Raw genomic sequence first — 12,201 nt, 5'->3', positions numbered from 1 at the left:
AAAGAATATGGCAGGGAACTGGAGCTTGCCCACTAAGCCAGGCAGTAATGTTAGAGAAGTGGAAGGTCTCTCTTTGTTTTTTTTTTACTTAATATATCTGGTGTCATCAAGCATATCAGTAGAAGCTGTAATTCTGATTTTGGGAAATATTTCTCCTCTGTGAGCCCCACCCCCTTAACTTCTGAAGATTGTTCCTCTCTGGCAAATTGAATGTGTCATTCTATCTGATCTTCACTCACATGGATCCATTGTCTACAACAAATAAACACGGGAATTGTATGTGAGGTAAAAATCAATACATTAGTGTTGGATAGAAATCACCTCCATAAAACTAATTTACCACATTTTATTTCAAGGAAGCAGCTTCAATATCCATATATTGGTTGTCTTAAAGTGAGAAGTGCCCTCATAAAACTTTTTTATGAATCTGCAAGTCCCACACAAAATGCAAATCTATGTGTGTGTGTTTTTTAAAATGAGTGATTGTTTGAAGTTGAAGGAAATGTTTTGTTTTACTCTGAGGCGGCAGTCATAGGCATGTTTGCTTGAAAGCCAGTTCTGGTCATCCAAAATGAATAAAGTAGGGGAGGGGGAGAGAGATATGATGATGATGGTTAGAAGAAGAGTTAAGAGAGGTGGCAAGAGGTTTGACTCCTCCAGTGGGGAAAAGAACCTTTGTCAAGTGATCCAGAGAAGAAAGTTACATGAGCAAATCAACTGATGTATAGAGTAAGCATGCAGAACCAGCTGTCACTAGTCCTGATTTGAAACCAGTGGCTCAGAACCAAAGAACCTTGGCCCTAGGTGTGCTAACCAAAGGGGCTTCGGAGGTTCCTGATCTTCACAGCCAATTGTGGCATGTTGCAAAAACACTTTACCATGTGGCACTGGCAGGGGAACATTTGTTTAAGGGGAAAAGTATTTGAGCTAGCACAAATTCCTTCAGGAGCCTAAATGTACAATCCTGTACAGAAGAACAAAGGTGGCACTTTTAAGATCAATGAAGTTTAAATCTCAGTATAAGTTTAAATCTCACTTTTAAGACCAATGAAGTTTAAATCTCATATAAATGAAGTTTAAATCTCAGTATAAGCACACCTCTTTCTATTCAGAGTTAATGCTGCTGAAGCTCACTGAAACACATGGGTTACTGGAATACCTGTTTAGAAAGCTACTGAAAGTAAACTTTTAGATTATGGACTATTCTGTTTTTGATCATGTACATTTATATAACGACTTCCTAGAAGTTGTGCCTTCATAGCAAGAAATGCCCTTTTTCCACTGACATCTAACATATGTAGCATTGGATCCAGCAAACTTTTTCACTCATCCCAGGTGCACCCTTCCAGTTGCACAAGGACTTTTATATAGATTTAGGTCCCATGATTCTTTTTTATGATCAGAGGACCTCGTCTTTTTTACCACCAGGAAAACTAGCTGGATCCAAATCTTAATGTTGAAAATGGCTTCCCTCCGAACAGAGACTTTTTGAAGCATACTTGGCTTTTAGTCCCATTTAAGTATTATAAAAAAAATATCTCATGGATAAGCCATGGATGTTCCAACAATAATATTGTTTTATTCCTCTTGAGGGCATTTCTAGCCAACAGAACATCTTGTTGTCTGCTTGAAGGACACGTCATGATTTCATAGGACAAGTACCTTCCAAACAGGCTGCTTTAAAAGTCTGATTTAGAGAGGCATTTGACTTGGCAAATGTCTGGGCCGAGTTTCATTTGAGGTAATTTCCTCTTTTATTATTATTTTTTTAAAGAGCCGAAATGAAAGCTGTCTATTTTGGCCAAAATGAACTTCTCCTTCAGTCTGCCACCAGTGGGCCTGCTACCAGCTCATGAATTGACATTTGTTTGCGCACCTGATACAGTAATTTATTGCAACTCTAGGGAGAATAAAAAATAACAATGTTTAATTAAATTGTTTCATCTACATAAGATAGACAACTGGAACAATTTTGGAGAGGATGTGAACTGTGGAACCCTACCATGAGATTTAGGTCCACTGCTGGTATGGTTACCATACAATTGTGGAGTTTCCAGGTTGGGAAATGCCTGGGGATTTGAAGAAGAAGAAGAGTTGGTTCTTATATGCCGCTTTTCTCTACCCAAGGATTCTCAAAGTGGCTTACAGTCATCTTCACTTCCCTTTCCCCACAACAGACACCCTGTAAGGGAGGTGATGCTGAGAGAGCCCTGATATTACTGCTCAGTCAGAACAGCTTTATCAGTGCTGTGGCGAGCCCAAGGTCACCCATCTGGTTGCATGTGGAGGAGCATGGAATCAAACTCAGATCACCAGATTAGAAGTCTGCAATCCTAACCACTAAACCAAGCTGGCTCATTTGGGGGTGGAAGCCAGGTTATGGGAAAGTGAGGGACCTCAGTGGTATATAATGCCACAGTCCACCATCTAAGGAGCCGCTTTCTTCAGGGGAACTGACCTCTGTAGTCTGGAGATCACTTGTAATTCTGGGAGATCTCTAGGCATTGTGTGGAGGTTGGCAACCCTATACGTCCTGAATATTGGTAAATATTTTTGGACATGTGGCAAATATTAGATGGATCCTGGTTCATCCATGTCAGGACAGGTGGACATTTAAAGAATGGCACAGTCTCAACAATACAGAGCCTGGTTAAATACACAGCTAAGTGAAAGCATATCATCGAGCAAAGCCTTTGACTAAAATATCTCAAGTTTCCCTGCCTATGTAAGAAGGAGAGCTAGTTACGTAAGCATGAATGTCTTTTGTGTACATGACCCTGAAAGAGATTTGAATCACTGAACAGATTAATTCTATCAAATATTGTCAATATTCCTCAAGTTTTGCTTACGTGTTGGTGCATTTGTATTACAACCTGAGCATGTGAAAAGGGATGTCCAATGGGTGACCATGGCAAAATACTCCAAATAGAAATGAGACAAGTTTGAGAAACTAAACTCTTGTTTAAGATTAAACCGTTGCACTAAGCCTACTGGTGGTTCTTTTGTTTTTCTCTTGCAACACAACTCTTAACAGTATAATCTTAACCAGAGCTACAGCCTTCTAAAGCCATGGAAGTTAATGGGCTTTGAAAGGTATACCTGTTTGGCATTACAGTGTTAATGCTATATTGCGGAAGATGGCTTAGTCACGATAAAAGTCAATCCAACCATGGCTTATGACTGTCAGAAACCTCTCCAGTTCTTTCTGCCATGATATATAACTTCTGATCTAGGGGTGATGCTTAGGTATTCATGTCATCCCAAGGACAAGTCTTTGTAGTTTCCACTTGCCCATAACATCTTTCTCCCCCTTCCTGCACCCATACCCTCCCGTTCTCACTCTGGGGTTGTTCTCATGACATTGTAACTTCAAACACGTGGCATCTGTTCAATGTTCCCAGGAGTGGCCCTGTTGATCTCTATATGAGTGACCTGTCGTTTGAATGTTAACTTTGCTTTTGGTGTAGCAGCTTGCTTTATTCTAATAAATGAAACCTTTCATCAAGGTTTGCTTTATTTGGAGCAAATGAAGAATATCACAATCGCTGTGTTAACCTTAAAGTTCACAGAGCTTTCCCTTCCTGAAGCATCTCCTCATTCATTCTAGTGGAAGAGGTCCTCTGATCATTATATGAACTTAGGCAGATTATGAGTGGGTGGACAAGAAGGGATGAGTTAGTGTTTGTCTCTTGTGGCCCTTCTTTGCATACCCAGGGAATTGCTGATTGCCACCGGGGGAAGGTTAGTGAATTTCCTCCAAAAAAAGGCTGGATTCTGTTGACTTTTGATGGTGGTTCATTGGGGCATGAAATTGGGGTCACTGTGGGTGGGCAGGTAGTTGTGAGTTCCTGCACTGAACACGGCATTGGACTAGATGACCCTGGAGGTCCCCTCCAACTCTGTGATTCTAAGAATCGAATTGACATGTACTAAGGAATGGATGTGTGGACTCTATGCAAATACACATCAGAATGTGTACAGAACTGTTAGAAATTGCTCCCCTCTGTTGCGAGCATGTAAGGGGGACTTCGGCTCTGACCTCCTGGTTTGCTGGGATCCAGTTCTTTCAACACATGTCATAACCCCTGCCAAGTGCCTAATGAGCTTGTGACATATTTCTAATCTGTCTGTTGGTTCTGATCTGAAATTATTTGAAGTCTTAAAGTAAGAACATACAAGTAGGACACAAGACAAGGGGCAGAAAGACCCAGCAGTACCTACATCACTGGCTAAGACAAGTGAATTTCTGTGTGTGTGTGCTTCTTGTTATGTGTTCTTAGTGCAGCCACTGCAAGTCTGCCTGCTTTGCTACTCACAGTTTCCTTTTTGTAACTGTGCCCCTCACGTGGCATCTTATTAATATTTATTGCAACTTTAAAAAATAAAATTAAAAAGCTGACCACGTGGTCCTCAGAAGATTGCTGTAGTTTATCTGGAACATAATGCTGAATTAGGGCAGCACACAATGCCATTTATCCTCACACCTGGGGGAATGAATTTCACAGCTGCAATTGCTACAATATAATTCTTATTAATGCTGTGCTATAATTTGTATTAATTCCAGAGGGCTAGTAAATGTATTAAGACTTGTCAACGTATTATTTTACACTGTTTATGATCTCAAGAATTACGCCCTTTCCTTGTGTAAAGGAAAAGCCTTAAAAACCTGTTTTAGCAGGGGGATTAATTTAAAAAGTGTTTAGTTATCCCTCACACCAACATATACAGACTTCCCCTTCTTTGTCTGTCAGGAAACTATCTCTTTCCATCAATACTTTGAAAGAAGCTACAGAAAATAGTTTATGTAATATATTAGCAGCAATTATGCAGCCACTGTAGGGCTGCCAGTCTTATGAAGTATTGGCTATAATGAGAAACATTTTTATAATAATTAAAGCTCCCTGTCCAATGCCAAATGAACCAGGACAGGAGCAGATGAGACGGAGAATATGGAGGGTAGTAATAAACATGGAACGTGCCGTTATAGTAACTTAATTCTTATTTTATTCCCCTGCAATAGGTAGTGAATATGATGAGGAAGAAGTAGATTATGAAGATTCAGACAGTGATGAATCCTGGACCACAGAAAGTGCCATCAGCTCCGAAGCTATCCTAAGTTCCATGTGTATGAATGGAGGGGACGAAAAACCTTTTGCTTGCCCTGTACCTGGGTGTAAAAAGCGATATAAGGTGAGTTTATTATTTTGGGAAAATTCTTTGAAAGCCAAGTGTCTTATTTCATACTAAGCTATATATGGAAAGAAAGATCTACTTCTCCAGTAATCCGTAATTAATTGGTGGAATTCATGGCCACTAGGCACCATGATGGCTTTAAAGTTAGCTTTAAAAAGGGAGGAAAGAAACTCATAGATGATAGGTCCATCAGTGGCTACTAGCCATTGCTGACTAAAAAGAACCTCTAGGTTTAGAGTGGTAAATTCTAAATGCTAATCCTGGAGAGCAACAACAGGAGAGGGCATAGCTTCCATGTTCTGCTTCATAGGCATTTTGTGGGCATCTGGTTGACCATTGTGTGAAACAGGATATTGGACCAATTGGACCATTGGTGTGATCCAGCTTGGCTATTCTTTTGCTTATGTACCTTTAAAGCCAGAGACTGAATCACAAAAGCATTGATCCCGAGAATGTGAAATTGAGGAATGCACTGAGAAATGTAAGGTGTCTTCCCCAACCTCCAATTTAGTCTATGAGAAGACAATCTTTGCTAACCACATTGGGCAGTAGCCAGCAGTAGGCCTCAGGCTCCAGAAGGGCAGAAGTAGAAATGGGCCTTTCCCCCTTGTGTGTCCATGATGAGTTTTCTGTTGCTTAGTTCTCTTTATTCGTACAGATTTGTAAAACCAGTTTAAGTATATTAAGATTGCATATTGGCATGTTTAGATGTAGACCCTAGTGCCTGATTTATGTGTTTTCCTTAAGTATTTTATAATTACAGTCCACTGCCATTGTGCTTTTACCACCTAACTGTTTTCAGCTGTTTTTCTCAAATGTATCCCTCCTCTTTCCACAGAATGTTAATGGGATAAAATACCATGCCAAGAATGGGCACAGGACGCAGATCCGTGTGCGGAAGCCATTCAAATGCCGTTGTGGAAAGAGTTACAAGACAGCTCAGGGTCTGCGGCACCATACAATCAATTTCCATCCACCAGTGTCTGCTGAGATTATCAGGAAGATGCAGCAATAACTGGCTGGTCACAAACGTGCCAAGGAATCCTCACCAGCAGTTGCTGATTTTGAAGACAGCCACCTCCTCTTGGGGAAGCACTCAGCAATCCCTTAAAGAATTTAGTGCATGCTTTATCATTTTTTTCCTGTAATTTTGGAATGATGTTATCTTAGTAGGATTATTTTGTACATCTGCACATGTAATCATCATGTCCATATACATTACTTTGCATTCAGGTGCTAAAAGGTACAGATTCTTGAAAGTATCACTCCTCCCCCTCCCAAAAAAGAGAATTAGGGGATAATGTATGTTTTATCTGTTTTTCAGTGTTAAATGAGTAAGAGGAAGGGAGGAGAAGAGAGCTTGGCACTGAGATAATGTCAAGATTGTTAATGTGGTTGAAGAAATTCAGTGCATCCATTCCCATGTGCTTGCAAAACCAAAACACCCCCCCCCCCCCCATTATCCACCTGGTTAATATATGCCTTATGTAAGAGATCTGTGGAATAGCAAGGTTTTAGGTATTGAAATTATAAATAAGAGAATGTTTTAACATATGCTAAAAATATTTTCATATTCAGATAACATACATAAAAGGTGTGCTTGCTGTATTTTATATTATCCTGCAACTCTTTCTCCTCTGAAATGTCTTGCCATTTGAACTAGCTGAATAATCACTCTAGCAGTAGAATTCTACTTCTACATGTACAGGCGTTATATAATGTTAAAGACCCATCAGACTCCTGAGGAGCAAATTGCTGTGGTCCCATTATTGCTCCTCAATTACCTACTACTAAAAGACACTTGGAAATGAAGTGCAAATCTAGTCTGAAAGGAATTATCTTCATCCTAGATGGAGGTCTTAAAGCACTTTGTAGTTCTCTATTGCCAACAAATTTAAATGTTTTATGTGTTGCCAATTCTTGCAACTGGGGTACTAGTGCGTGCCAGTGGCTGCAAATAAAAATTCTAGGCATGTTTTATGGAGGGTATGTTGAGGGAGTTTCTAGTTCTATGTGTATTGTACCTTCAGATTTTTGTATGTATATATCTATATTTTCTAACCATAGGTTGTTGCATTCCACAAATTTAGCATTAAAAGTTTCTTTCTGAACTATGAGACATCATGAGCCTTACTGAAATGAAGTGCTTCTTGAAGCAGGTACTCAAAAGATAGACCTGAGGTCAGAACTATCATTGAGTTGCTTGTGTCTGGACCATACCTGAATGCTTCATTTATTTGATGCTCTCCTGCCTTCAGTCTTCTCCTCTTGTGTAAGTGCTAGTCTAAGGTTAATAGTTTACAAAATATGCAAGAGTTACATTAATAGAAACTGGGAAAGTCTCCCCCCCCAAATGACATTTTACAAGTAATCCTCTTGTATTTTGTATTTATATATATAAATATATAACCTATATACCTGACCTAGGAAATACAGAAGTCTCCATTCTTTTAAAAATATATAAAGATTGAGGGGGAAAGGATTCTCTCTAAGCTTTCTTTTCTGAACTGACTGCCTCATAATGAGGACTGAAGAAATTTAAAATAAAGCATCTTTTAAACAAATCACCCTTGATCCATCTTACAAAAGGATACATCTTGTAGCGCACGTGTCAACATTAGTATCAAGAATGATCCAGACATAAGACTCTTATACTTAAAGCCCATCTTCCAATTATTTTGGTATCATTTTCTGCTTTCAGTGAAAAAATGCAAGCAGACTACATTAGCATTGTTGCATGTCAATCCCTTTTCACTATTAAAATCCAGTTTTGATTTACCTAGTCATTGTGACAGTATTAAACAGGTAAAAATGGGACTATTTTGTTATACTGTGTATAGTGAATGTATTGTACTGTGTGTGAAAATGTGCTTTAAATTATATTTTTCCTATATTTTGTTGGGGACAAAGTTCATTAATTTGTCACAGGAGGTTTGTTTTAGAACTGAGCACCACAAAGTGCATCAAAATTTCTTTCAATAAAAGCTGCTTATAAATGTAAATTGAATCCTACTTAATAAAAATTGCCTCTGACCTAAGACAAATTGGGATGCCATTTTATTGTCTCACACCTTTCTACACTGTGCTGAGAGCTATGTTGTGTTTGAGCCAAAATGCCCCCCCATTGGCATTTGTTTTAATGGAAGGAGTAACATGTCTCTTTGACTCTACTCCCAGATGATCATTATAGTCAATTTTAGGAGGTCCTACTTGGAGTGTCCCCTATCTTCTAAAGTTAGATGGATAGTAACCTGAGAAGGTATCTTTGGAATACACAATTCCTTCCCCAGGGAAAAGCATCTGTCCTCCTCTCCCATATCGTTACGTTCCACAAGCAGGTGAAGTTTTGTTAATCATTCCCTTACTGACACTCATTCCCATTTTTATATATTAATTGTTGAGGCTGATTTTAATGTTTTTAAACTACTTGTTGCCTTTATAGGCCCAAATGGGGTGGAAAAGTCAGGATACAATTGTTTTAAAAATGTACAGTTTCCAGAAGAGAGTTTCTATGGTTAGCAGAACACAATGTTTAGATCCAAATAATTGTCTAGAAAGAATCAAGACCAAATTGTCTTTTTTGGTATCTTCCTTCAGAATCACTTTGTAGCTTTTTATTAATTTAACAAATTGAACCATTAAATGTCCACATGTGGCCTAACAAAGCTCTGCCAAGGCACTGCACACCTATTATTTTTAGGGAAGCAGAGAAGTAATAGGTTCTGCAGCAAATCTGACTGAAGAGCCTTTAATTACTGTTTGTTTCTTTCTTTCCCCCATCCCTTAAATCCTTCTTTCTTTGGTTGTCTTAAAAGCAGCTTCCAACACTCCATGGTGCTAAATGACTTCCTGTTCACTAACAGAACTAGGCATGCCTGAATGTACTTTAATTGGTTCTTTTTCCTTGGAAGTTTTAATTAATACACTTTTTTTTCCTGGAAAATGTGCTTGTTATATTTTTTTCACGGTGATCATAAAAACTGTTTGATTCAAAAGAGAAAAAAAACATAAATACCTGATCACTATTCAGGAATGTTAGGCATGAGCCCCACACATGAACAAGAAGTTTTGAATAAAGCGAGTTATTTAAAACATTTTCTCCAACCTTTTCACTCAGCTCCAACCAATCCCACCCAATTAGGGCCCTCAAAGCAGCAAACAATTAAGACATTAAACAGTATATACGTATATAAAATATAACAAAATATCTTTAACCGCTCCTGCGGTTAAATAAAAGGGTAAGGCCACCTGGGGAGGAGTTAGGACGGGCCCTGTCCAGGTTAAAAACTCAGAAGGCCCAATCAGGAGGCGCAAAGCGGCTCCTTATTGGGCCCTCCGAGTGTCCATCCAGGGCCAAGCAGCCAATGGGAAGGCACGCGAAGGGCCTTCCTATTGGCCCCTCACCAGGACAGACCAAAATTCCATTCACCCACCCAGCCCAGAGGGGATGGGGTATGTACACAGCTATGCTTCCCAACTATATTCTGCATGATTGTGCCTCTTCTGGGGTTTCTCAAAGCCTGAAAAATGTTTCAGGGGTTTCTCAATGCTAAAAATGTTGAGAAAGACTGGTATAAACTTTTGTGTACAAGCACACTTCTATATGAAGAAGTGCGCTTGCGTACAAAAGCTTATGCTTTGAATAAAACTTTGTTAAGTCTTAAATTACAGGATAGGCTGAGATTATCAGGAAGACGCAGCAATAATTGGCTGGTCACAAATGTGCCAAGGAATCCTCACCAGCAGAGAACGGGACACGCAGGATTGTCTTAAGTGTTAAACAGAAACTTTCAGTCTTGCTTGTCGCGTCATGCAGCAACACAAAAAAGTGGAGATGACCACCAGTCATACTATGTATGCATATTAGGCAGATACTCCACATTCAGTGCCTACTAACAATTATAGTCAGGGTTGATAACTACAGGAATATTAACACTGAAACATGGACCATAAGAACTATGACCTTAGCACTTGCATGACAGCTGACCATGCTTGTACCCAATTTAGAATACCAGCAGCCCTTGTTTGGAAGGCTTGTAGGTTATAGAGATTAGAAAGGCACCATGTCTCAGATGTTCTAAATCAGATTGTAATGTGTACATACAGAATATGCTGCTGGTCTAAGTATTTTTGCCTGTATTATATATCTGTTGTAGTTCCATCAAAGCAGGGAAGGAGGCTCTCCAGTGGACAGGGCTGCCCCAAAGTTGAAGGGGGTGGTGGCCTGTACATCCCCTGAACTTTTCAGACCACTTATCCCTACACTATTTCTTTCCTTAGCCTTCAAACAGATTTGGGAAGATAGAAAGAAATATAAGTAGCATAACACAAGGCCGCAAACCTTCCAATGTGTATTCCATTCAATGGCCAAGCAGTTTGCTATTACATCTGAATTCAGACCAGGAGTTCTAGATTTCTGCTGGCTCAATTTGCTAGACCAATCAAGAAGTCAAACTCCATATAGAAAGGAAACTCTATATTTGAGCCCCATTAATGCATTTTTTATTATAATTTACTTTGACACTCTAATTAAAGACAGAAGATTCAAAAGATCTTTTAGTTCAAGACCACCCTCCTGTTTGCATGGCAGGGAAACCAATTCTGCACCATCCCTGACCAAAGCTTCTCTGGAAAATCGCAACCATGATTTTATGTAATGCAATGTATACATGCAAAGGGGTCTAGTAATAAAGCCACAAAGACAATATTTAGTGTTTGTCTTTAATTTTACTATTGTACAACTGATGAAAAGTGAATAATTTTATCCAAAAGAATCAAAGATTAACTCTCTAAAAATATAGTGTTTTAGATACACATCACAAATATGATATGGGGGGGATGGAAAAATTAGAATGCAGAAGATTCCAGAAACTTTAGTCCCTATGAACATAACCTGCCAGAATGAAAAAAAAGCTGCTTTTACGTGTACAAATGAAGCCAAATGGGTAGCAATTTTTATACATTTATTTTGTAATAGCTCCAAGTGCAGAAGATATAATAGGTAAATGTCTAGAGCAAATGACACTTGCAGGAAGGGATATTTATGTGGACATTGCTATAAGGAAGTTTTGCAAGCATGTAAATCTCAACATAACTAGACTTCTGAAATACATGAAAAAACTTATTTCATTTGATAAGTTATGCAACTGTCAGAGTCAACAATTAGATGAAGGCTGGCTTATTATGGAATGAGAAATTTAATCATACTCTTAAGTAGCACAGGCAAGAGTAAAGATCACATCATTCTAGCAAACCTGCTATTCCTACCAACGGGACTTCTGAAGTTTCTGCACAAGTCTGTCAGTTTCCTGTGTTCTACATTATGTTAGCAAGGGAATAAATATTGAGAAATACCACAAGAGATCTGGGTGTTTGCTAGGTGTTAAGAAGGCTGATCCAATACTTGCTAACAGGCCAGAAGTTTACTTTGAATCAACTGCAATGCACAGCAATTGTTCACTGACAGTAGCCTTTAAATAAGAAGCTTGCCTTTAGTTATACTAGCGGGTTTTTGGAACTCATTCATTTGAGTTCTAATCGAAGCTGAACTGCCCATACCTAGTCAAAATTTAACACATTCTGATCAAAGTGTGTTTGAACATGTCTTTCAAAGCCTTGCTGATCATAGTCAGGAGGGAATTGTTCATTGCACATTGGACACACCTTCCAGTGACTCTCAACATGCTCTTCAAACTTGGTCTGATCGTAGTTAGGAGGAAACATCACTTCGCAGAGTGGGCACTTCTTGATGTGCACGAAGCTCAAGAGATAAAAGAGGAAAGAGCAACCATTTAAGATAGATAAAAAGTTGGGACCCAAGCTTGACATGCATTGCCTAATGGTATTTTAAATATACTCTGAATTAGAGCAAGGCCAGAACCAACAACTGATCTTCTATGGGACTGACAAGGTGCAAACTTTGGGTATCAGAGGTAGAGGCCTTCCCACATATACAAGTATTTCAACACTGTGTTTAGTCTTTATGTCAGAACAATGCAATCTCTCCTT

The 12,201-nt window shown here is 39.0% G+C and overlaps 2 protein-coding genes across 7 annotated transcripts in view; one reads left to right on the top strand and one right to left on the bottom strand.

The window, feature by feature from the left end:
- Window positions 1-8,249, top strand: part of JAZF1 (JAZF zinc finger 1) — a 128,497-nt gene extending 120,248 nt beyond the window's left edge. The window contains exons 4-5 of the mRNA XM_077303376.1: window positions 5,021-5,190; window positions 6,032-8,249. Of these exons, the coding sequence (XP_077159491.1) occupies window positions 5,021-5,190; window positions 6,032-6,208 (347 nt within the window). The 3' untranslated portion in view covers window positions 6,209-8,249. The remainder of the gene's footprint in view (window positions 1-5,020; window positions 5,191-6,031) is intronic.
- Window positions 8,250-10,900: 2,651 nt separating this feature from the next.
- TAX1BP1 (Tax1 binding protein 1) overlaps window positions 10,901-12,201 on the bottom strand; it is a 41,024-nt gene continuing 39,723 nt past the window's right edge. For all 6 annotated transcript variants that reach the window (XM_077303677.1, XM_077303681.1, XM_077303682.1 and 3 more), the window contains one exon: window positions 10,901-11,953. In XM_077303677.1, the coding sequence (XP_077159792.1) occupies window positions 11,752-11,953 (202 nt within the window). In that variant the 3' untranslated portion in view covers window positions 10,901-11,751. The remainder of the gene's footprint in view (window positions 11,954-12,201) is intronic.

The sequence above is a fragment of the Paroedura picta genome, chromosome 11 (genome assembly GCF_049243985.1).
Source record: "Paroedura picta isolate Pp20150507F chromosome 11, Ppicta_v3.0, whole genome shotgun sequence".
NCBI lineage: Eukaryota > Metazoa > Chordata > Lepidosauria > Squamata > Gekkonidae > Paroedura > Paroedura picta.
The sequence above is the reverse complement of the archived record's forward strand: the minus strand, read 5'-3'. Positions and strand labels throughout refer to the sequence as shown.